The sequence below is a fragment of the Scyliorhinus canicula genome, chromosome 10 (genome assembly GCF_902713615.1).
Source record: "Scyliorhinus canicula chromosome 10, sScyCan1.1, whole genome shotgun sequence".
NCBI classification, from domain to species: Eukaryota; Metazoa; Chordata; class Chondrichthyes; order Carcharhiniformes; family Scyliorhinidae; genus Scyliorhinus; species Scyliorhinus canicula.
Window position 1 is genome coordinate 169,445,240 of NC_052155.1, and position 26,522 is coordinate 169,471,761.

At 47.0% G+C, this 26,522-nt stretch overlaps 1 protein-coding gene across 6 annotated transcripts in view; it reads left to right on the forward strand.

The window, feature by feature from the left end:
- Positions 1-26,522, forward strand: part of LOC119972765 (sperm-associated antigen 1-like) — a 179,118-nt gene that overhangs the window by 81,464 nt on the left and 71,132 nt on the right. For all 6 annotated transcript variants that reach the window (XM_038810095.1, XM_038810100.1, XM_038810097.1 and 3 more), the window contains exon 13: positions 5,825-5,977. In XM_038810095.1, the coding sequence (XP_038666023.1) occupies positions 5,825-5,977 (153 nt within the window). The remainder of the gene's footprint in view (positions 1-5,824; positions 5,978-26,522) is intronic.

The following is a 26,522-nucleotide window of genomic DNA, read 5'->3' on the forward strand; positions in this document are numbered from 1 at the left end:
CAGGACCTCTGACATGATGTCCGCAAATCCCGACCAGAATCCCCTCCGCTTCGGACACGCCCAAAACGTGTACGTATATCGTCGGACTTTCCCCGTACCGCCCATATCTGTCCTCCACCTCCTCAAAAAACCTACTCTTAGTCATGTGAACCCTATGGACCACCTTGAACAGGAATCAGGCTAAGCCTGGCACACAACGAGCACACAACTCTCCTCAAGGTCTTTTCCCTTAGTCTGACTTCCAACTCCCCTCCCAACTCTTCCTCCCACTTCCTCTTCACCTCCCCGATTGGGACCCCTTCCCACTCCATCAATTCCTTATATATTTCCCCAACCCCTGTTTTTGACATCACCTTATCCTGCAGTCCACTTAGAGGGAGGAGCGACAAGCTTGGAACCTGCCTCCGGCCATAGTCCTGTACCTGTAGGTACCGAACTCCCACCCGGTAACTCAAACTCCTCTAATCTCGCTAGGCTCGAGAAACCCTCTTCAATGAAGAGATCACCAAATCTCTCAATCCCTGCCCGCTGGCACCTCCTAAAGCCCCCGTTCAGGCCTCCTGGAAGAAAATGGTGGTTGTCACAGATCGGTGACCATACCGATACCCCCTCCAATCTCATGTGCTGCCTCCATTGCCCCCACAACCTCAGAGCTGCCACCATCACTGGGCTTGTGGAGTACCGAGCCGGCGAGAACGACAGAGATGCCTCCAAACTCGTACCCTTACAGGACGCCGCCTCCACTCGCTCCCACAATGACCACTCCCCCACTACCCACTTCCTAACCATCGATATATTCGCCACCCAGTAATAATAAATGAAATTCAGAAGGGGCAAGCCTGCACCCTCGTTCCAGAAGGATCTTTTTCACCCTCGGGACCTTACCAGCCCATATAAAACCTGAGATCACCACATTCACCTTCCTGAAAAATGTCTTAGGGATAAAAATTGGAAGACGTTGAAACACAAATAATCTCGGGAGGACTGTCATCTTCAGTCTGTACACCCCCCGCCAATGACAGCGGGAGCATGTCCCACGTGCGGAAGTCCCCTTTCATTTGCTCAACCGCCCTGCCCAAATTTTACTTATGGAGCTAACCCCAGTCCCTTGCCACCTGAATCCCCAGGTAACTAAAACTCCTTCCCACCACTTTAAACGGAAACTTACTCAGTCTCCTCTCCTGCCCCCATGCCTGGATCGCGTACACCTCACTCTTATCCATGTTTAATTTGTTGCCCGAGAACCGACTAAATTCCTCCAATATCTCCATAATCCCAGCCATCCCCCCCAACGGGTCTGTTATGTAAAGGAGCAAGTCGTCCGCGTGGAGTGAAACCCTATGCTCCACCCCTCCCTCTCACTATCCCCCGCCAGATGTTCGATGACCAAAGCGCCATTGCCAAGGGCTCTAAGGCCAGGGCAAACAGTAGTGGGGAGAGTGGAAACCCCTGTCTCGTCCCCCTACACAAACTAAAGTATTCTGACCGGACCCGGTTGGTCCTTACATTCGCCACCGGTGCCTGATCTAACAGCCGGACCCAGCTAACGAATCACTGCCCGAACCCAAACCTTCCCGGGATATCCCACAGGTACTTCCACTCTGCCCGATCAAAAGCCTTTTCTGCATCCTTGGCTACCACCACCTTAACCTCACGTCCCTCCGCTGGCATCATTATCACATTTAAGAGCCGTGTAAATGTTGACGTCAGGTGACGTCCCTTCACAAACCCGAGATACTGTTACCATTGATGGACGGATTGAGAACAAGAGAACACAGATTTTATGCAATTGACAAAAGAAGTAATGGAGATATGAGGATAAACTTTTTCTTGCAGCAAGTGGTTGAGATCTGGAATGCATTGCTTGATAGAATGGCGGAGGCAGGTTCAGTTGAGGCATTCAAGAAGGAATTAGATTAATATTTGAAGAGGTAGAATATGCAAGATTACGGGGAGAAGGAGGGGGAATGGCACTAGGTGAATTGATTAGTCAAATGGCCTCCTTCTGTGCTGTATCAACTCTGTGAATGAATTTGTGACCTCAGACCTCTATATATTCCATCAGCTAGCCACCTGCCTGCAGGGGGAGTTGGCTGGAGCTCTACAGCCAAACCTCAGAAATGATCCTCTTTCCCTCCCTCCCTCTCCACTGGTAGGGTTCTTGATTGTCGGCCTTTGAGTGCCCTGCTGCATTTCAATGATGCAGGAAGAGCAGGACTTGATAAACTTGCTAATCTTTTTACTGCAGTATCTAGCTCTGCCCCTTTGAGGTGATACCACAAGTGCTTTTATGTGTCACAACAGGATTTCACTTTGTTACTAAATCCTTTGTTACAACACTAATCCCTGAGGAATTGTGGCAGGGTTTCCTCTAGAGCAATGCAGCCTCCAGCAGTCATCAGCCTATGAGGAAAATTCCGTCACAGATATTTTAAAATGTTAGCCTGGAATTTGTTGAAGCAGCTATACCTCATTAGTTAGACGGTTTCCTTCAAACCTCAGTTTGAAAAGTCTTTGCCCCATAAATTGCTGGAGTATAAGCTGAAACAACATTTGGAGCTTGATGAACAACCAGATCAACAGTCTATCTCCTTAGTCAATGAGATTTGAAGACTTGGAAAGAAATACAAGAACAACGAAGAAGGAAATGTGGTGAATTAAGCTGGGTGAAATAGAGGATGCAATCTAACAACCTCGTTGTAAGAAACATCTGGGCACGCCAGTTAAAAAGTGGGAAAGGCCAAAATCGAGATTCGCGCCGGGCGCGATTCAGTTTGCCATCTAACCGGCTAGCTCCCAATGGCAAGATCCAGATCTCACCCAAATATGGCAAGCATTTCTTTAACCCTAATTTGCATTAAATTTTTTAAATGTTTAAAAATTAAAAAAATAAATTTAAAGTACCCTCGGGGCACGGTGATGCAGTGGTTAGCACTGCTGCCTCACGGCACCGTGGACCCTGGTTCAATTCTGGCCCCGGGTCACTGTCCTTGTGAAGATTGCACATTCTCCCCGTGACAGTGGGTTTCACCTCCACAACACAAAGAACAATATAGCACAGGAACAGGCCCTTCGGCCCTCCAAGCCTGCGCCCACCATGGTATCTGCCTAAACTAAAACCGTCTGCACTTATGGAGTCCATATCCTTCCATTCCCACCCTATTCATATATTTGTCTAGATGCCCCTTAATTGCCGCTATCGTACCTGCTCCCACCACCTCCCCAGGCAGCACGTTCCATATATTTACCACCCTCTGTGTAATAAAACTTTTTCCCACGCACTAGTTCTTGACTCTCCTACCCTAGGAAAAAGCATCTGACTATCCACTCTGTCCATGCCACTCATAATCTTGTAGACCTCAATCAGGTCACCTCTCAACCTCCCTCGTTCCAGTGAGAGCAGACCGAGTTTATCTAACCTCCTTATAGCTAATGCCTCCATTCCAGGCAACATCCTAGTAAACCGCTTCTGTACCCTCTCCAAAGCATCCACATCCTTCTGGTAGTGAGGCGACCAGATGTGCAGGTAGGTGAAATGGCCACGCTAAATTGGCCCTTAAATTGGAAAAAAAGAATTGGGTACTCTAAATTTATATTTGCAGAAGAAAAAGTTAAATTACCCAATTCATATTTTTCGCAATTAAGGGCCAATTTAGCGTGGCCAATCCACCTACCCTGCACATCTTTGGGTTGTGGGGGCGAAACCCACGCAGACACGGGGAGACTGTGCAAACTCCACACGGACAGTGACCCAGGCCGGGATTGAAAGGCCTCCTTGGAATTAACTGGCTCCCCAGGGAGAAATTGTGCAGGCTTCTTTTAGTATTTCTTTTTAAAAACATGAAGTTGGCTGCTGAGGGGAACTGAGGAGATGAGTTTCCATTTTTGAGCGTGCAGCTCAAGGGCACTGGAGCTGCTGCCCCAGTGCTCGGGAAGGGGGGGGGGGGGGGGGCTGTGGAGTGAGGGCCAATTTTGTCTGTGAGGTCTTCAAGCCATCTTTAAATATTGGGGATACCCATAACAGGGACAACTACAGCTTCTGCCTGTCCGTCCGACCAAACACTTCCTGGACAGCGCCCTGTTCCTGGTCATATGCTGAACGTCACTTTAACTCCCTTTGACTGTGAGCAGCCTCTAGCTTCACAGCTGCAAGCTATTGCTAATAAGGAATTGGCCTTGTTAGTTGTGAGAACACTTCACAGCTGGCCGTTTAATGAAGAAAATATTCTCAAGTAGATTCCCGTGGGTAGATGTACGTTGTCTCAGACGATGATTATAACATCGCGTTTTAATCAAACTTTGAAGCTTGAACACTTAAATGGCCCTATCACTGCTGCAGGTGAGTTTGGCAAAAGGGGTAAAAGTGATGTGAGGAATAGCATTTTGACCTAGTGGATGGTTGGAGTCTGGAACGACCTTCCTGCGCGGATGGTGTAGGCAGGTATGATCGATTGGATTGGTATCTGAAAAAGGATTAGATTGGTATCTGAAAAGAAGGAATGTGCTAGGTTACGGGGTTTAGGCAGAGGAGTGGGACTGGGTAGAATGCTCTTTCAGAGAGCCAGTGCCGAATGGCCTCCTTCACTGTAAGAATTCTGTGATTCTATTGATGTACTTTCATTAATATGTATAATATCTCAAATACAATTTTGTTTCGAAACCTAATCATATTCCATCAAAACAACTGCATTTTGGCAAAGATACCCTCCAAGATGTAACTGCCATCACTTTTCATCCATCACCCCAATATTTGTTGCTGGCATAAAATTGATAACCTTATTGAAACATGCATCAGAGGAAATTACAACATATGCCTATTAATGTGATTCCATCTTCAGTTCCTTAAAATGCGTTTCACTACACCAATCCTCTGACTATCCTGTGTATACGCTACCGCTTGCCCCATTTCGTGATTGCTGCCTAGCCAACTAGGTTTCCACATTTAGGGACCTAAATGAATCCCAGTGAACACATTCAAAATGTGCAGGAGCCTATTTCCAATGTAAAATACTGCAAAGTACCCTCTCTAACTCACTGCAATCATTCCTGCTCTCTTGATGAGAGCTGGGAGGGAGTCAATAATAATTCAGAGTAAAAGGAGAGAAAAGTAAACGAACATAGAAAGGAAAAGATAACATCAGTACCAGCCATTGTGGGTGGCACAGTAGCACAGTGGTTAGCACTGTTGCTTCACAGCTCCAGGGTCCCAGGTTCGATTTACGGCTTGGGTGACTGTCCGTACGGTGTCTGCATGTTATCCCCGTGTCTGCGTGGGTTTCCTCCGGGTGCTCCAGTTTCCTCCCATAGTCCAAAGATGTGCAGGTTAGGTGGATTGGCCATGCTAAATTGCCCTTACAGTCCAAAAAGGTGAGGTGGGGTTACTGGGTTACGGGGATAGAGTGGAGGTGTGGGCTTAAGTAGAGTGCTCTTTCCAAAGGCAGGTGCAGACTTGATGGGCTGAATGGCCTCCTTCTGCACTGTAAATTCTATGATTATGATTTTATAAAACTTGTGTAATAGCGTGGTCAGATATCCTAAGGTACTGGTTAAGGTTTCAACTTCTGAAGAGATGGTGTTTGAATTCCATCATGGCACTGCAAACTTTATAACATGGTACTCAATACCACAAAGAGCAGCTGGGATGACCAAAATCAATGCCTTAAATGGGGAAGCTTTATGAACACGAGAGAAAAATGAATAGAAGGGTGTGTTGATGAGGTCAGGTGAAGGAGGAGGCATATATAGAGCATAAACACTGGCATGGATTTGTTTGCTTTTTTTGTGCTGTGAACGCTATGGAATATTTTGACTTTTATTTCACTAGGGCTTTGGAGCTGCAGCCATTTTCCGTGAAACCTCTCTTGCGAAGGGCCATGGCGTATGAAGCCCTGGAACGTTATCGGCAAGCTTATGTGGATTATAAAACTGTTCTTCAGGTGGATAGTCGGATCCAGCTTGCAAATGATAGTATCAACAGGTGAGGACCATTGCATTTAACCAGATGTTAGACAATTTTGTTTTTAGGTATATAGAAAATAAGAAGGAAAAACATCATAGTCGCATAGCTTTTGATCAGCCAGCCCTTGGGCCTGCACATGTTTTATGCAGCTTTGCCTAAACATTTTCTTTGCACTTTACTCATCTAACTAAAGTGAATAGTCATCCTTACAAGGTGATGGTCTGTTGATAATATAACCTTCATATAATTTAAATAAAAACAGGCTTTTAGTCTACAATGCCCTCATTCAGCTGCAATTAACAGTTTCTCCTGACTTTTTACCATAAACTGGGCAGAAGATTGGTGGAAATATAGGAGATGTGGCACAAACAGTTAGTTTCAAAGCAAATCTGTTGAGGTAAACACTATAGTTTATCAGACAATTGAGTATGTTCCTGGAACGAGAAAGGACTGAAGGATATGATGAGAAGGTTGGGCTATCCACCAAAAGAGACCAACCTAGTTAAGCTTCATGTTCTTTTTCATTTTCTAAAACTAGTTTTTATTTCTTGTGTGAAGTTGAAAGGCCACATGTCAACTAGATTTATGGCATAAAGGCCTGTCTCTCTCCAGCAAATTACTTCATCATGTAAACACTTTGAGACCTAACAATTTTCCATTCGCAAATTTCTGAATGTTCTAACTAACAGCACCTCAGGACACTATATCCTTTGTCCATTTTTAAAAATATAAATTTAGAGTACCCAATTCTTTTTTTCCAATTAAGGGGCAGTTTAGCATGGCCAATTCACCTACCCTGCACATCTTTTTGGATTGTGGGGGTGAGATCCACGCAGACATGGAGAGAATGTGCAAACTCCACACGGACAACGACTCGGGGCCGGGATCGAACTTGGGTCCTCGGCGCCGTGAGGCAGCAGTGCTAACCACTGTGCCACCATGTTGCCCTAGTGTCCATTTTTAATTCTTTAAATGTGGTCCATTAATTTTGCTTTGACGTTTCTCCTGATTTAGTTTCCCAAGGCCACATGCACACTAATAGCAAGAGGTTGGTCATAAGATGCTTCATGAAAGGTGTAGTGGAAATCCTACAACTGATGTCGGACTCTAATTCGCACATTTAAACAGCCTCCTGCTGTAAACAAGCAGACTTACGGCTTGCCCATTTACAGCTTTGCCTGAAAATTGAGTTGTTAACTTTGGGCATCAATGGGATGGCCAAGGTGCCCCAAACTTTATTTTCAAGTGAGGCCAAAGGAGGTTCCTGTCAAATCAAGTAAGTAGCTAGGAGGAGGTTTGGGGGAGCTTTCCAGTCAGGGTAGTGGGAAAAGCCAGGAGCTGGCTTGGCCTGATCCTTTCCTGGATTGTGTCCATAATTTTGACTAGAAAAGGCAGCATTTTGACCCACAGGAAAAGCAATGAGACAGAAACATTAAATTCAGAATAAAACGTACCAGAAATGAAATCGGGCAATAGGCTGAAAGTGAACCTTGCATGTAGAAACTGAGCTGATTTTAAACAATGAGAAAAAGCATGATGACAGTTGGTGAGTGAGCATTGTTTCCTACTTATTGAGTTTCCATATATAAATAGTGTTGCACCTCAAACTTGGGTCAACTAGCGTTATGGACAACAATCTCCTTTACCAAGTTACCACAAAAGTATAAAAACTCCACTACAAAGGTATCAAAAGCTCTATTTCACAAAGTATCAAAATTCTGTTCTACAAACGGTATCAAAACTCGCGTCTTGGGACCTAAATACCACCCGTTAAGAGGCAAAGTGAACAGTTTCCCTCTTGGTGAATTCCAGTGTCCTCTCTGTTTCCAGGACCTAGGGCGCTGCTTCTAATGTTGGTTATTCCTACATGTTATAACTCCAGAAGTTCTTTGTCTCTCCTTATACAGATCTTGCTGTCATTGACCATGTCACGCATTCACAGGACAGACAGTAATCAATCACTGTCCTTTAGTCACGAATGCTTAAGAAGTCATGTCTCTCTCCGGGGTCGTATCATCAGGCTTTGTTCCCAGATACCCATCAGACTACAATAATACATCAAACTTTAATTAGTCAGAGGAGAAAAAAAGAAGTGGAATGCCATGAAATTGAAACACCGATATTATCAATTGGAGTTGATGCTTTTTCCAGCTTTCTTTTCTTCATTCTGTTCAGAGATCAATTTCTTTGTCTTTCCCACTTATTCATCTCCTCTCTCTCTCTCTCTTGGAGGATTCAGTCAGCCAGTCAGTGTGACCCCAGGATAACCATGGGAATTGTATGCCAAGGAATTGCAGGAGAATATTCTCTCTCTCTCTCACATTCATCTTCTCTCTGTCTCTCTCTCTTTCATATTCATCCCTCTCTCTGATTCATTCTTGCTCACCTGTACACATATAGTCTATTATGTTTTCCACAGATCGTGCCAACTATGAATTGTTACTTTGGCACTATCATTGTTTGGTAGTACAGTGTACAGGAATAATAGGGAAATTGTTTCAATCTGGTAGTTATTTATTCCACGATCTGTCTGCACGAACTCATTAGTTATTGGCAGCATAGGAATTCTTTTTTTTTAAATTACTGTACACTTAAATTTATCTGTACTTGAAGCCTGGCTTAATGTTCCACACCATCATGCTGCGAGAGACATTGATTTAAGTTGTTTATTGTGGTATTGCAGCTTGTCTATTTTGAGTCATGTCTTTGACAAAGTCCTAAAAGTATGGGTTGGTGAAGCAATGAGAAAACAAGACAAAACACATCTGCACTTGATGAAATGAATGAGCATGCATTTATTTTTAGTCATGGTTTTTAATGGGTTTGTGAGTGAGTATCCACTGCTAGCTGCCCTGTTTCCGCTGGCAAGATGGGTGTTCAGCAGTTGAAAATTGGAAAATGATCGCTTGCCTCTGATTGATGTGATTTTTAAAGAAAGCCTGTAAATGAGAGGATGTGCTCTCATCAGAAACAGTCAGGAACCTGATTCTCTTTGCAAATCAAAGACATAAGGAGCACTTTAACTAAATGGGAACAAAGTCCCAGAGCGAGCACATTTAGCAGTGTGTTTCCTGGCGTTCGCAGCCCAGCCAGAAAGGGCTATCTCTGTTAAACCCATTTTAAGTGGGTTTAATTTAATCTTTCTGTGCCTGGAAGGGTAAACCTATAATTAGATTCATGCTTGACAACGGTGTTTGTATGTATGGGGGTTGGTTAAATTCCACCTATATTTCTATTGTGCTTAGAGAAGACTACAGGGTGAAGAATAAATAAAAGGCATAAGCATGTGGGGGCAGCTTAGCAACTGGAGGCCATTGGAAGGATAAAAAAACTTCTAAATTTTAGTTTTAACTTAATTTGTGGGAAGTTGGAGGCAGGACGGAGTGAACAACTCTCAACCCTGCCAGGGGAAGCTGGGTAGGACAAGGGAGTTGCAAAGATGCAAGCTTCCTAAGGAACAAAATACAATCCAGATAACCAGGGAATTGGGACAGAAAGAGCGTTTAAGACACTTGAAGTCAAGAGAACTGTTATGGGCCAGGGTTTAGAAAACTCCAAAGTATATCATGGAGTTCACCCGACCCACGACTTTTAATAGATTGTGGTTATGGGGAGCACAAGGGCCTACTTTACAGGTGTGATGCAACAGAGATCTAAAGTACTTTTAAAACAAAACCATGTTTATTTATGAATCCAGTTAACACTTTATAAACCCACAGTAAACATCTTAAAAACTATCAACACCAATCATACCCACAGATACAGTATTCTATAAGTAACCCTTCATAACTTTCCTAACAACATCCATAAGACCAAAATACCCTTTTTATAGAAAGCCAGCAGGTTTAAATTCTCTACAGAAACAGGTATTACTTTGAAATCCTCAAATGATCTGGAGACAATCTTTAAATTGCAGAGGGAGATCGATGCACCTTCTTGCTGTGACTGCAGCTTCTTCAGCTCTGAAAACAAAACTAAAACACACACACACCAGCCTTTTTGTTCAAAGCGAAAGTAAAAGCAGAATCACAGCTCAGCTCCACCCACACACTGGCATCACTGCAACTATTTGATAAACATCCATTTCTTAAAGGTACTCTCACATGACAGAAAAGAGACCAAGGTATTATTCAGAAGAATTCAAGGAAGAATAAATAAAATGTCCTGACTTAAAGAGACAATAGCAGTAACTAGATTTAAACTGGACAACAGTCCTCAGAGATAGATGATATGTTTGATGTAATTATTAATACCATCTGGAAATTGAGAATTAAAGCAGTTGTGAACGGTTTGCACAGCAGTCAAGACAGAGAAATCCTAAAGGGGTTGGTGTAAAATGCTGCACTGGATTTGCTGTTATAAATGGAGCAGAAGCGGACTTCCGGTGGCGGCAATGCGGAGCTAAGCCGCACGTTCGGCAGCTCCCGCTATCATAAGACTTTTGGGCTCTTTTAAGGGCCCCAAACGGCGCTGGTTCAACGATTCCCGGTGTGTGAAGGTGTCTGGAGTAATATCCCCCGGGATTTATGGTGCGGACCCGGAGTGGGGTGTGGAGAAAAACGGCAGCAGCTCCCCTGGAAAAGCGGGGGAAGGTGGATAAAATGGCGGCCGGTGGAGCCCCCGAGGAGTGGAGGCAGTGGGTGCAGGAGCAGCAGGCAGCCCTTCTGCGCTACTTTACGGAGCTGAAAGTGGAGTTTCTGGACTCTTTGAAAGTTACTACAAGTAAGCTGCTGGAGACCCAGACAACCCAGGGTGCAGCGATCCTTGAGTTGCAGCAGCAGACCTCTGAGTGCGAGGATGAGGTCTCGGCCCTCGTGGGGAAGGTGGAGATGCACGAGGCGCTCCACAAAAAGTGGCAAGATCGTTTTGAGGAGATGGAGTTTCGGTCGAGGAGGAAGAACTTGCGGATCCTGGGCCTCGTGGAGGGGTCGGACCTGCCGGCTTATGTGGCCGTGATGCTGAACTCGCTGGTGGGGGCAGGATCTTTCCATCTGCCCCTGGAGCTGGAGGGGGCCCACAGAGTACTGGCCAGGAGGCCTAAGGCGAATGAACCCCCGCGGGCTGTGCTGGTGCGGTTCCATCGGTTCAGTGACCGGGAGTGTGTGCTGCGATGGGCCAAGAAGGTGAGGAGCAACAAGTGGGAGAATTCGGTAGTGCGCATCTACCAGGACTGGAGTGCGGAGGTGGCTAAGTGGAGGGCCGGGTTCAACCGGACGAAGGCGGTGCTCCACGGCAGGCAGGTGAAATTCGGCATGCTGCCGCCTGCGCGCTTGTGGGTCACCTACAAGGACCGGCATCACTATTCTGAGTCCCCGGAGGAGGCGTGGGCCTTTGTGCAGGCTGAAAAGTTGGACTCCAACTAGGGATTGGGGGCTGTGGGGATTTTTTATATCATTGTTTATGCTGTTGTTGGCTATTCTGTTTTTTTTTCTGCTTTCGGATGGTGTTGGTTATGGTTTTGTGTTTTAAGGGGGGTGTTGGGGGTCTGTTTTTTTTGTACGGGGTTGGTGGATGGGTTGGGACTGCTATTTGGGAGCTGCATTGGGGGGGTGGGGTGGGGCAGTGTGAAAGCGCGCGCTTTCCTCTGGTTTCCCGCGCTGCGGGACGAGGGGGGTGGAGCTGGAGGCAGGGGGCGTGGATATCAGTTCCGTTTTCCCGCGCTGGAGCGGTGTCAAGGAGCTGCTGCAGGGAGGGGGTGACCCCATATCGGGAGGGGTCGGAGTTAGGGCGGGTGCTGCCGGGGTCAGCAGAAGTCAGCTGGCTCACGGGAGTACTATGGAGGGAGTGTCGCGGCTAGGAGGGGTCCTAGCCTGGGGGGGGGGGGGATACCGGGTTGCTGCTGGAATGGCCAGGGAGGAGCTGGTGCGGGTCGGGGGGGTCGGGGTGAGGTTCTATCGCCATGGGAAACGGGCCGAGTAGCGGGTGCTGGCCAGGGGCGAGCAGTCGATGGGCTAGTTGCGGGGGAGGTGGCGGTGTGTCCCCTGATCCTGCTGATCAAGTGGAACGTGAGGGGGTTGAATGGGCTGGTTAAGCGGGCCCGGGTGTTTTCGCATCTGAAGGGGCTGAAGGCGGACGTGGCCATGCTTCAGGAGACTCACCTGAAGGTGGCGGACCAGGTTCGTCTGAGGAAGGGGTGGGTGGGGCAAGTTTTCCATTCGGGGCTCGACGCGAAGAACCGGGGGGTGGCGATCCTGGTGGGGAAGAGGGTGGCGTTTGAGGCGTCTGAGGTGGTGGCTGATGGTGGCGGCAGATATGTGATGGTGAGCGGTAAGCTGCAGGGGAGAGGGTGGTGCTGGTAAATGTATATGCCCCAAATTGGGATGATGCTGGTTTCATGAGGCGTATGTTGGGCAGCATTCCTGACCTGGAGGCGGGGGGCCTGATCATGGGGGGGGGGGGACTTCAATACGGTGCTGGATCCCCCACTGGATCGTTCTAGTTCTAGGACGGGCAGGAGGCCGGCGGCGGCCAAGGTGTTGTGGGGGTTTATGGACCAGATGGGAGGGGTGGATTCCTGGAGGTTTGGGAGGCCGAGGGCTCGGGAGTACTCTTTTTCTTCTCCCACGTGCACAGGGTTTATTCCCGTATTGATTTTTTTGTCCTTAGTAGGGGGCTGGTCCCGAGGGTGGAGGATGCCGAATATTCGGCTATAGCGATTTCGGACCATGCTCCGCATTGAGTGGATCTGGAGATGGGGGAGGTGTGGGACCAGCGCCCGCTTTGGCGTTGGGACGTGGGGTTGTTGGCTGATGAGGAGGTGTGTAGGAGGGTCCGGGGATGTATTGAGAGGTACCTCGGGGCCAATGATACTGGGGAGGTCCGGGTGGGGATGGTGTGGGAAGCTCTGAAGGCAGTGATTAGGATAGAGCTGATTTCCATCCGAGCCCATAGGGAGAGGGGGGAGAGCGAGAGACTGGTGGGGGAGCTGCTGAGTGTAGATAGGAGGTACGCGGAGGCCCCGGAGGCGGGATTGTTGGGGGAGCGGCATAGCCTGCAGGCTAAGTTTGATTTACTGACCACCAGAAAGGCGGAGACACAGTGGAGGAAGGTGCAGGGAGCGATCTACGAATATGGGGAGAAGGCGAGCAGGATGCTGGCGCATCAGCTCCGCAAGCGGGACGCGGCTAGGGAGATTGGTGGAGTGAAGGATAGGGGTGGGAATGTGGTGCAGAAGGGGGTAGAGGTTAATGGGGACGTCAGGGACTTCTACAGGGAACTGTACCGGTCGGAGCCGCCGGTGGTGGGGGGGGAATGGAGAGCTTTTTGAACAGGCTGCGATTTCCAAGGGTGCAGGAGGAGCAGGTGGAGAGACTGGGGCCGCCGATCGAGTTGGAGGAGCTGGTTAGAGGGATTGGCCACATGCAGTCGGGGAAGGCGCCGGGACCGGATGGGTTCCAGGTTGAATTTTATAAAAAATATGCGGACCTGTTGGGCCCCCTGTTGGTTCGGACCTTTAACGAGGCATGGGAGGGGGGAGTTTTGCTCCCGACGATGTCACGGGCGCTGATTTCCCTGATCCAGAAGCGAGATAAGGACCCCCTGCAGTGTGGATCATATAGGCCAATTTCACTGTTGAACGTGGACGTCAAGTTGCTGGCAAAGATCTTGGCCACTAGAGTAGAGGACTGTGTGCCGGGGGTGATACATGAAGATCAGACGGGATTTGTGAAGGGGAGGCAGCTGAACACTAACGTGCGAAGGCTGCTAAATGTGATAATGATGCTGGCGGCAGAAGGAGAGGCGGAGATTCTGGTGGCATTAGATGCGGAGAAGGCCTTTGATAGGCTTGAGTGGGGGTACTTGTGGGAGTTGTTAGAGAGGTTCGGGTTTGGGGAGGGGTTTATTAAATGGGTGAGGTTGCTGTACGAGGCCCCGATGGCGAGTGTAGCGACAAATGGGAGGAGGTCCGAGTACTTCAGGCTCTACCGTGGGACGATGCACGGGTGCCCCCTGTCCCCCTTGCTTTTTGCGTTGGCAATTGAGCCTCTGGCCATGGGGCTAAGGGAGTCGGGGAGGTAGAGGGGTCTGGTGCTGGGTGGGGAGGAGCACCGAGTGTCACTTTATGCAGATGACTTGTTGCTGTATGTAGCAGACCCGGTGGGGGGAATGCCGGAGGTGATGGAGATTCTTGCTGAGTTTGGGAGTTTCTCGGGCTACAAGTTGAACCTGGGCAAGAGCGAGCTGTTTGTTGTACACCCGGGTGATCAGGGGGAGGGGATTGGTAGGCTCCCGCTAAAAAGGGCAGTGAGGAGTTTTAGGTACCTGGGGGTTCAGGTGGCTAGGAGTTGGGGGACTTTGCGTAAGCTTACTTTTACTAGGTTGGTGGAGATGATGGAGGAGGAGTTCAAAAGGTGGGACATGCTGCCGCTGTCGTTGGCGGGTAGAGTGCAGTCCGTTAAAATGACGGTGCTCCCGAGGTTTTTGTTTTTGTTCCAGTGCCTCCCCATCCTTATTCCGAGGGCCTTTTTTACGAGGGTGAACAGCAGCATCACAGGATTTGTTTGGGCGCATGGGACTCCGAGGGTGAGGAGGGTCTTTTTGTAGCAGGGCAGGGATGGAGGGGGGCTGGCGCTGCCCAACCTCTCTGGGTACTATTGGGCAGCTAATACCTCGATGGTACGCAAGTGGGTAATGGATGGGGAGGGGGCAGCATGGAAAAGGATGGAGATGGCGTCCTGCGGAGGCACGAGCCTAAAGGCACTGTTAACAGCGCCGTTGCCGCTCCCTCCAACGAGGTACACCACGAGCCCGGTGGTGGCGGCTACCCTCAAGATTTGGGGGCAGTGGAGGCGACACGGGGGGAAGTGGGGGGCTCGGTGGAGGCCCCGCTGCGGGGGAACCACCGGTTTGTCCCAGGGAACATTGATGGCGGGTTCCTGGGGTGGCACAGGGCGGGCATAAGGAAGTTGGGAGACCTGTTCATTGACGGGAGGTTTGCGTGCCTGGGTGAGCTGGAGGAGAAGTTTGAGGTCCCCCTGGGGAATATGTTCAGGTACCTTCAGGTCAAGGCGTTTGCTAGGCGGCAGGTGGAGGGGTTCCCTTTGCTGCCCCCGCGGGGGGAAAGGGATAGGGTGCTTTCGGGGGTGTGGGTCGGGGATGGGAAGGTGTCTGACATCTACCAGGTGATGCAGGAGGTGGAGGAGGCGTCGGTAGAGGAGCTGAAGGCTAAGTGGGAAGTGGAGCTGGGGGAGCAGATTGAGGAGGGGACATGGGCGAACGCCCTGGAGAGGGTGAACTCCTCCTCTTCATGTGCGAGGCTTAGCCTTATCCAGTTCAAGGTACTGCACAGGGCTCATATGTCCGGGACGAGGATGAGCAGGTTTTTTAGGGGTGAGGACAGGTGCATTGGGTGTTCAGGGAGCCCAGCGAACCATGCCCATATGGTTTGGGCATGCCCGGCACTGGGGGAATTCTGGCAGGGGGTGGCGAGGATGGTGTCGAGGGTGGTAGGGTCCAGGGTCAAGCCAGGCTAGGGACTCGCGATATTTGGGGTTGGGGTGGAGCCGGGAGTGCAGGAGGCAAAAGAGGCCGGTGTTTTGGCCTTTGCGTCCCTAGTAGCCCGGCGGAGGATCTTGTTGCAATGGAAAGATGCGAGACCCCCAAGCATGGAGACCTGGATCAATGACATGGCGGGATTCATTGAGCTGGAGAAGGCTAAATTCGCCCTGAGGGGGTCGGTACAAGGGTTCTTTAGGCGGTGGCAGCCTTTCCTCGACTTTCTGGCTCAACGATAGGGAACTAGGTCAGCAGCAGCGGCAACCAGGGGGGTTCAGGGGGGTATTGTTTAAGTTAATAACTTAAAATAATTTAAGTTATTTTAAATTTATTTTGTTGTTCATCGGGTTTGGGGGTGTGGGGGGCTCGTTATATGTGTTGTTACGGGTCCGGGGGTGTTTATTATTGTTATTATTATTGTTTTGTTGTTGTACATTTTTCAAAAATTTCAATAAAAATTATGTACAAAAAAAATAAAATAAATGGAGTAGAAGCTTTGTTTAAAAAAAGTTGGTTGTAAAATCTGGACAGCATTTTGAAATGAAAACCGGAAGGAGAAATCATGATAGAAGATTTTAAAGCATGTTTTTGGTAGTGGAGTTTGAAAACTCTCATGTGATCATCATTTGAGGGGATTCGGAGGAGAAATCCACGTACACTAACGTGTGTTCAGAGTGGAGTGCGTGCATTTGACCACAGTGGTCTGGTGTGCTTACAAGGAACCTTTTGTGTTGAGACCATTGTAATTTACGATGTTTGTTGCAATCCATGTTAATCTTTAAATCTGTTTGTATTTGTTAAGCTAAGGGGAGAGAAAAGGAGTATTGTATAATAATCCAATTTTTTATGTTATAGTTAAAAGTTAGCAGTCCTGTGACACTGTTCCTCCATGTTTTATTTTTTTTAGAAAAGGAAAAGTTACAGTCTTTTGCAGCAGGGTTCCATTCTGGGATCTTTCCGACCAGTTATAACACCAACTGGGATCGTAACAATGTGACCCTTGCCTTCCTCAGAGTGGCAGATTTCGGCAAAGACATACTTTTAAAAAAATTAATTTAATTTTCCTCCTTTTTCACATTTTCTCCCAAATTTACACCCACCAACAATAAACAATAATCAGTAACAAATACGTCAATCCCCATATCAATAACAACATTCCCATCCTCCCACCAAACACCGAAAATTAGCCCGCATGCTCACATAAACAAATGACAAAAAGGAATTAAGGATCATCCATAGTCACCATCAACACAAACAGCTCCCCTCCCTCCAACCCTCCCAACCACCCCCCCCCCCCCCCCACCCCAACTAATTTTCGATGTTATCCAGTTCTTGAAAGTGCATGATGAATAATGCCCATGAATTGTAGAACCGATCTACCCTTCCCCTCAATTCAAACTTAACCTTCTCAAGAGTCAAGAATTCCAACAGGTCCCCCCGCCACACCAGGGCACAGGGTGGAGAGGCTGCTCTCCAACCCATCAGGATCCACCTTCGGGCGATCAACGAGGCGAAGGCTACAACATCTGCCTCCGCACCCGTTTCCAACCCCGGCTGGTCCGACACCCCGAATATGGCCTCCCGAGGGCCCGGGTCCAGTTTCATGTGCAGCCTCCTTCCAGTAATCCTCCAGCTTTGGACAGGACCAAAACATATGAACGTGATTTGCGGCCCCCCCCCCCGCAACGTTCGCACACATCGACCCCTTCAAAGAATCGGCTCATCCTCGCCCTCGTGAGGTGTGCTCTGTATATCACCTTCAGGTGTATCAGCCCCACCTCGCGCACAAGGTGGAGGCGTTCACTCTCCGGAGCACCTCACACCAGAACCCCTCCTCCATATCCTCTCCCACCTCTTCCTCCCACTTTGCTTTGATCCCTTCCAGTGGTGCCTTCTCCTCTTCCAAAATAGCTCCGTAAACCGCCAATACTACCCCCTTCTCCAGTCCCCATGTCGTCAGCACCTCCTCCAGCAATGTGGAGGCTGGCTCAGCAAAGACATACTTAATGAAGCACACACATCTCACGCATTGTTCCTCACTGAGATTCAAGTAGGTGAATTACTCACTGAACACCCTGGGCAGGTATGACCTTTTGCTGAGATCCCTGCTTTCCTCCTCCTCCCCTTTGGTTAGGTGTCCTCTGCTCATTCTTCCTATTATGTCGTATTCCAAGTGGAATGCCTACCACTGCATCCATGTCTGGGAGCAACTGATTGTGTTGAAACCTTGAAGTCATGACCAAGTCCTTCAGGACCTGCATCAGTCCCTGCACACTTTAGCACTTTAAAGAACTCTGAAAAGCATCAAACACTTGTACAATCATAGCAATAACCAATAGAAAGCAGCTGTTAAGCACACCAGGTAATGCTTAACACAGAGTTGACCACCACATTGCCAACCATTGTATTATAAGATGGAAGATTGCCACAATAGTTATCCTGTACTCAACATCCTTGAAATTCTGATGATTTAAAGCAAAATTATTATTTTTATCGCTTGCCCAGAAATATGCAGGCTATTCTGCTTAAACACCAACGCACTTTTGGAATCATGTTGTAGAATGCTGCAAATGCACTTTAAAAGGTTGCAGTTAGGTAAAGGGGTGTAACGGTTTACAATAGTAGATGTCTGATGAGTAGCTGCTATGAAGGGGTTCTAGGATGCATTTATGAATGTGTTTTGACTGAAGTAAGGACGTAAGAGAATGCGCTTCATCATGTGAATGCTGATGAAGCAGTCAGCACTTTGTTTTTCAAGTTTTCAATCTTTGGCCTTAAAGGAAATTCTGCCTGGAATATTTATATAAATATCATGTAAAATAATTACTTTGGGAATGTCAAGATTCTCAGTGTCTTTGACATTATTACAGAATATGCTGGGAAAATTGATCTGGCTGAAATCCCAAGGCACATATGATTTGTATCTGGATAAAGTAAACAACTCCAACAGTTGCTTGACATTCAACTAAACTCAAAAATATAGTTCTGACCGAGCATAACTGTGAGCTAGTGTTAGCCTCCAGCATTTTTATCCTGTTCGCAGTTTGCATTTTTTCTGATTTGATGGTTTTCAAAGGCATAAAATTGTGATTGGGATATTCAAATAGTGATGTAAATTTATACTGACAAATAATAGGGAAGTATTTCACATCAAGGAAGAAATAATATTACATTGGTGTACAATGGATTGAGTATCATTAGCACAATGTTTTGTTTTTAAAAAAAAAGGACTAGAAGTAATAGTAGATATGTCACTTTTGCTACCACAGCTATGTGGTAAAGTAAGTCGTTTCAGAGTTAGATTGCCAAGAGACTTCAACACAGTTTTACAGAGGATATGCTCTGTTTCGCAATATATTGGTCTCCTGTGGCATTGCTTATGGGTAATAATACAAGACGTGTAGCATGGGAACTGGGTGCTGCTTAGTGAATTGGATTGGATTTGTTTATTGTCAAGTACCGAGGTACAGTGAAAAGTATTTTTCTGCGAGCAGCTCAACAGATCATTAAGTACAGGGAAGAAAAAGGAATAAAAGAAAATACATAATAGGGCAACACATGGTATAACATAAGCACCGGCATCGGATGAAGCATACAGGGGTGTAGTGTTAATGATGTCAGTCCATAAGAGGGTGATTTAGGAGTCTGGTAACAGTGGGGAAGAAGCTATTTTTGAGTCTGTTCGTGTGTTCTCAGACTTCTGTATCTCCTGCCCGATGGAAGAAGTTGGAAGAGTGAGTAAGCAGGTAGGAGGGGTCTTTGATTATGCTGCCCGCTTTCTCCAGGCAGCGGGAGATGTAGATGGAGTGAATGGATGGGAGGCAGGTTTGTGTGATGGACTGGGCTGTGTTCACGATTCTCTGAAGTTTCTTGCGGTCCTGGGCCGAGCAGTCACCATACCAAGCTGTGATGCAGCCAGATAGGATGCTTTCTATGGTGCATCTGTAAAAGTTGGTAAGAGTTAATGTGGACATGCCGAATTTCCTTAGTTTCCTGAGGAAAAATAGGCGCTGTTGTGCTTTCTTGGTGATAGCGTCGACGTGGGTGGACCAGGACAGATTTTTGGAGATGTGCATCCCTAGGAATTTGAAACTGCTAACCATCTCCACCTCGGCCCCGTTGATGCTGACAGGGGTGTGTACATTACTTTGCTTCCTGAAATCAATAACCAACTCTTTAGTTCTGCTGGCATTGAGGGAGAGATTGTTGTCGCTGCACCACTCCACTAGGTTCTCTATCTCCCTCCTGCATTCTGACTTGTCCTTATTCGAGATCCGGCCCATTAAGGTCGTATCGTCAGCAAACTTGTAGATGGAGTTGAAATCAAATTTTGCCACGCAGTCGTGTGTGTACAGGGAGTAGAGTAGGGGGCCATGTACACAGCTTTGTGGGGTCCCGGTATTGAGGACTATTGTGGAGGAGGTTTTGTTGTTCATTCTTACTGATTGTGGTCTGTTGGTCAGAAAATCGAGGATCCAGTTGCAGAGTGGGGAGCCAAGTCCTAGGTTTTGGAGCTTTGATATGAGCTTGGCTGGGATTATGGTGTTGAAGGCGGAGCTGTAGTCAATAAATAGGAGTCTGGTGTAGGAGTCCTTGTTGTCGAGATGCTCTGGGGATGAGTGTAGGGCCAGGGAAATGGCATCTGCTGTGAACCGGTTGCGATGGTATGCGAATTGCAGTGGAATTGTCTTGATAGCATTGTTACAGGACTGTTGTCGGTCTGTGTTTTGGAGATAGTATGGTAGGTTTTTGGTTTTATGGTAGGCATTACCAAACCACACTCCTGACTTCGGGGGCTGTCTCCAGGCCACCAGGGAGAAGAAGGCCAGGATATCGGCCTTCCTCCCCCCTTTGCCCCCGGATCCTCCGACACCCCAAATGTTGCCAATTCTGGACTCTGGGTTACCCTACCTTTCAGGACTTCTGACAACATCCGCAAATCCCTGCCAGAATTCCCTCCATTTCGGACATGCTCAAAACATATGAACATGGTTGGCCGGGCTACCCCCACACTGTCCACATCTGTCCTCCACCTCCTCGAAGAACCTACTCATCCGGGCCACCGTTATGTGGGCCCTGTGGACTACCTTGAACTGAATCAAGCTAAGTCTAGCACAGGACGAGGATGCACTTACCCTTTTCAAGGCTTTTTCCCACAGTTCAGTTTCCAGCTCCCCTCCTAGCTCCTCTTCACCTCTCTGATAGGGGTTCCTTCCCACTCTAACAATTCCCTTTATATCTCCGAAACCTTCCCACCTCCAACCCCTGTTTTTGACAATACTTTATCCTGTAGTCCCCTCAGGGGGAAGGCGAGGAAAGCTTGGGACCTGCCTCCGCACAAAGTCCCACACTTGAAGGTACCAAAACCCATTCCCACCTGGTAAATCAAACTCCTCCTCTAATGTCTCCAAGTCGGAAAGCCTTCCTGGATGAATAGATCCCCAAACCTCTCAATCCCTGCCCGCTGCCATACCTTAAATCCCCCATCCACTCCCCCCGCGACAAACCGGTTATTGTCACTGATCGGTGACCACACTGACGCCCCCTCCAGTCTCATATGCTGCCTCCATTGCCCCCACACCTTTAGGGCTGCCACCACCACAGGACTTGTAGAGTACCGAGCTAGCGAGAACGGCAGGGGCGCCATCACTAAAGCCTCCAAACTCGTGTCTTTGCAGGATGCTGCCTCCATCCGCTCCCAAACCAACCCCTGCCCCACTACCCATTTTCTGACCATCGATATGTTGGCAGCCCAGTAATAGTTAATAAAGATCGGGAGAGCCAAGCCCCCTTCCCTGCGGGCCCGTTCCAGGAGTGCCTTCCTTACTCTCGGGGTTTTACCCGCCCATATAAACCTCGATATCGCCGCATTCATACTTCTGAAAAAAGCCTTTGGGACAAAAATCAGGAGTCATTGAAAAAAGAAAAGCAGTCTCGGAAGGACCGTCATCTTCACCGTCTGAAACCTCCCCGCCAGCGTCAGTGGGAACATGTCCCATCTACGGAAATCCCTTCTCATTTGATCCACTGCTTTGCCCAAATCTAACTTGTGAAGCTGCCCCCAATCCTTGGCCACTTGAATCCCCAGATACCTAAAACTATCTATCTTATTCTAATATATTATCCTGACTCTGCATTGTAACAACAAAAGTAAATTTTGGATTGGTTGACTCGCTGCCCGATTTTCCTCCTGTTTCTGCAACCTTCTTCCCCAATTTGGGGTCCAATAGCAGAAGAAAATCCTGGCACAAGTCTCGTAGTAGCGATTGCAAAATCAAGGCTTTCCTCAGCAGCCATGGCTTAACTTTGTGCAATCCAAATGCACCAGTTAATACAGATATAAATTAAATACCAACCAGTCACCGAGCATGTATGTTGAAGCAATACAATAGGTGCTGAGAACTGAGGGCGCTTAGCAACTATTTCAAGATAGAGATAATCTGGTGACCATTGTGAAACTGCTCTGGGGAAGGATGGTTCCTGAGTGCAGCAAAGGGAATTCTAAATGGGAGTAACAGTATCCCTGAAAACCCTGCAGAGGAAAATCTATTCCAAATGCTGGAACCATTAACCAACATGACACCTCTTAAGTTGGAAATGTAGCCGCATCTTTAGTCATCCTGTGTACATCCTATGCCATTAGAAATATGCATTCACTTGCAACACCTTACATTGTTCGTGTTACTCATAGCTATGTTGTTGTGAAACATACAAAAGACTTTTCTGTGTATACTTAAAACTCAGTATAACCAGGTTATTAATACACAACCTGTCATGTCTAGGCTTTGCTCCACAATATTTCTCATTGGTAACTGTGCGGTGCATGAAATCTTATACCTAATCTGGTGCTTCATATAGATTCTGTCTAGTATAGGGGAATGTGCAGTGACTGGCTGCACATTATGTATAAGTGAGGATCGCCTCTTGCGTCTGAGGTGACCTTCATTCAGGGCAGCTGAGTCTCGAGATAAATCGATTTCAGGATGTGCCATGTCTGCTTTTATGTGGGCAGTCCACATGTGCTTTCTAGAACTTATGCAGACTTTGGAGAGGGCTGTAGGAATGGTTTGGAGACATTTGCATGCCAAGAAAGAGTGCCACCATATGTGCCACTGGGAGCTGGCTCACCGTGGCCAATGATCGGTACAACTGCAGAACTGATAGCACAAATCAAATGTATGAAACATTGACTCATTGCTCTCTCTAATCAATCTTCAAATCTGTTAGAATTGGAAGGAAAAGTTTATTTCATTCAGCCCTTTGTGGCAGACATATGCATTCATGGGAGGAACGTGAATTACTTTAGGGCCTCTGACACAGGCCAAGAGTTTCATTGCAGCTGCCTGTGAAATGACCACATGCTACACTCTGGGACAACAGTGAGTGATGTAAGGATGCATACATTAAGCTAAAAGCCATTTCCACCTATATCATCATCTGTGTGATGCGATCTCCCAGGCTTATTCCAATGATTCATGCTCTGAAAGACACCCTTCTGAAAATGGATGTCTTGGACCAAAAGCTGATGCAGGACATAAGCTGGCACTGCTGCAAGCAGGTTTCTCTCCCTCCTTAACATTAAGCCTGTGCTTGTGTAGCAGGTCATTTGAGACCTCCGGAGGTGGTCATTCTCTATCCCAGGCCCAGGTAAGGATCCCATGCTCAGGGTTATGAGCCATAAGGGCTGGTTTAGCTCAGTGCACTATACGGTTGGTTTGTGATGCAGAACAAGGCCAGCAGCGCGGGTTCAATTCCCATACCTGAACGGACGCCGGACTGTGGCGACGAGGGGCTTTTCACAGTAACTTCATACTTATTATTATTATTATCAATGGCAGAACCAGTAAATTGTCACTGGTGATGGTGGAAGAGCTGAAAACTCAAGGGACAACAGATGTTTCCAGTCAGTAGATTCTTCAGGAAGAGGACTTGTGTTTCCTTTAAGCGTTCATGAGGAAGGCAATAGGAAACCACCTCATGTATTCTTTTCCTTGTCATATTGCTCAATTTCAATTGAAGTTGTAAATGGGAGGCTCTTACAACAACTAAAGCACACGTCTGTGAGACATAGGGAAATGAGAAAACAGCCGTTGGACAGATCACCACTATATGCGCTTTGTTGTCAGTAAGAGATTACGAATGAGGAAGTTTAGAATAAACTACACTGGCAGGAAGATTCCTGCTTCCCCATCTCCTGCTTTCTGGTTGACTTATTTCCCTGAATTTTGAAGTTTATTTCCTTATACAAAATAAGAGATTTAAAGTTCAGAACCCTTAACTACAACTATTCTTCCTTGTTATAGGTTGTGTAAGACAAATCAGTATAAATAAAATATTTTGGATTTGGATGTTGGGTACTTGAAAGGAACGTACCATTATAAATGCAAATAATATGAAATTAAAGACTAGGTTTATCATAAATATGCCCGAACAGTAAAATATAATTACAGAAAAGAGACAGTAAAACATTGTTATAGAAAAGAGACAGCTGGTAAGCAAACCAGAAACAGACTCCTGTCTCAACATGTCCATGAGTACTTCACATATACAGCAAAGGCAATCACTTGTGCTTTGTGGGGGAACACCCAAGTGAAGTATAAATACCAGAATGGACTGTTTGGGCCAAATGGCTTTTTTCTGTGCCGTGTAGCCTACATAATCCGACATAATATGTAAAAACACGCAGCCATTTGTTCTCCGCAGGGTCCAACAAGCAGCACTTAATGTCAGTCTATTTATAGTGATGTTGGGTGAAGGTAAAATATTGAAAAGATCATTGCAAGAATCTCCCTACTGTTCTTCTGATAGTGCAGTAGGATCTTTACTATCCACCTGTGCAAACAGATTGGGCTTTGGTTTAACATCTCATCCCAAAATGGAGAGCTGTTAATCTTCTCTTGTATTAATGTAGATGGGCAATTTAAACAGAGGTGTAGTTAATGTTTGAATCACTAATCTGCTTTTAAGCGTTCAAAAGTACAAATGAAATAAGTTACAAGATACTTTGTGTGAGAAATTCTCTGCCATCCTAAGTGTACTTAATACCAACTGTGTTGGGCTGAATGGCAGGATTGGCAGACGAGCCTGGTGATTCATCTCAAAAAGTAATGTTCCTGTGGAGAAGGATGGTCTTTCCTTCAAACCCAGGAGAAGATTGATCCATGAGCCTAAAATGACCATACTCAGGGACCACGACCAAAAATAGGGTCCTGATGGGACCAAGAAGGGGCAGAACTGGATTCGCAAACCCATTAATCCCATCAGTGGATCTGTGACAGTATGGGGAGACATGTATTTCTCATCAACTCTAGTAAGTTATTACGGTAGAAATAATTTTTTTAACTATGGCTAACTTTAACATGAATAATGCACATAGGAGTGGTTAATGCTAAACAAGTATGCAGCATAAAAGGATATATACTGACAAGCACAAAGGGATTTCAGAGTAATCACCGATTGACAATTATCAATAAAGAAAATAGGATATTGAGGTGCATCTAGAGAGCATTTATAAATTGGGACATTTACAAATTAATGAGAGGTATACGGTTTTGGTCATCATACTACAAAAAGGATTTGGCTGCACAATAAAGGGTTCAGATAAGATTGACCCTGGTGGCACAGTGGTTAGCACTGCTGCCCTACAGTGCCAGGGACCAGGTTCAGTTATGACCTTGGGTGACTGTGTGGAGTTTACGCTGGTTTCCTCCAGGTGGACCAGTTTCCTCCCACATTCCAAAGATGTGCAGGTTAGGCGGATTGACCATGGTAAAATTGCCTCTTAATGTCCAAAGATGTGCAGGTTATGTGGGTTATGGGGTTGTAGGGATAGGATGGGGGAGTGGACCCTAGGTTGTGTGTTCTCTCAGAGGGTCGGTGGGCTGAATGGCCTCCTGCACTGGAGGGATTCCATGATTCTAGGTCTTGGGGCCCTCACTGATTAAGAGAGGTTCAAGTAAGTAAATGTTTTGTTGGGGAGAGACAACATCTACTTCCTCTAAATAAATGATCAGTTGAAGTAAACAAGCTATTTATTTTGATAATGGCCATAATACTGGATGACACAAATATAAAATTTGTAAGTAGATGCTAGGTTAGAGATTCAAAAAATGCTTTTATTACTACAAAAACAGTGACCAATGTATGGGACAGACTTCCAGATAAGATAGATGATAAGAGTCAATTGATCCCTTCAAAAGAGTTGGATTGATGGATGTTGAGAAAGGGGGGGGGGGGGGGGGTTAAAAGTTTAACACCTATTTTTAAGACAAAACCGTTGCAGCTTAATTTGTGGGAGGGGGCGGGCAGCAGTGTGGAGCAGGAGGAGCTGGTTCAAAATTCAAAAATCTGACACTCTACTAATGTGCCCACTTCCAATTATAATTATGGAGATTAGGGGAAATCCTGCTCTCTATGACAACTGGGTGGTACAGGTGTTAGCACTGCTGCCCCACAGCTTCAGAGACTAGGGTTCAGTTCTGACTTGGGTCATTGTGTGGAGTTAGCACATTCTCCCGGTGTCCGCATGGATTTCCTCCGGGTTCTCGGCTTTCCTCCCATGGTCCAAAGATGTGCAGATTAAGTGGATTGGCCATGATAAATTGCCCCTTAGTGTCTAAAAGGGTAGGTGGGGTTACGGGGTTAGGGCGGGGGTCGTGGGTCCAGATGGGTCAGTGCAGACTCGATGGGCCGAATGGCCTCCTGCACTGTAGTGGATCTATGAAGTCTGAAAATTAAATACTTAAATGGTACTGCACATCTCAAATGTATCCACAGTTTTGCTCTTAATGTCTGCGAGCTAAGTTTCCCAAACCCAGCAGCTGAATAAGAGCAAGAAGGGCTGAGTCCAGCAGTCCACAGTGCCTGTGCACTGCTGCACGTGGGCTAGGAGGAGTAGGAGTGCTTCCACTCACTCCCATCAATCTTACCTGCTTCCTTTTCCATTCCTCAATGTTCATTCTGGCCTGTGATTTTCTCCCCAACCCATGATCTCTCCCTCCTCTCCACCCCTGTCTGCAACCTGGTGCTGCTGTCCTTCCTGCCTAACAGCCAATCAGCTCTTCAATAT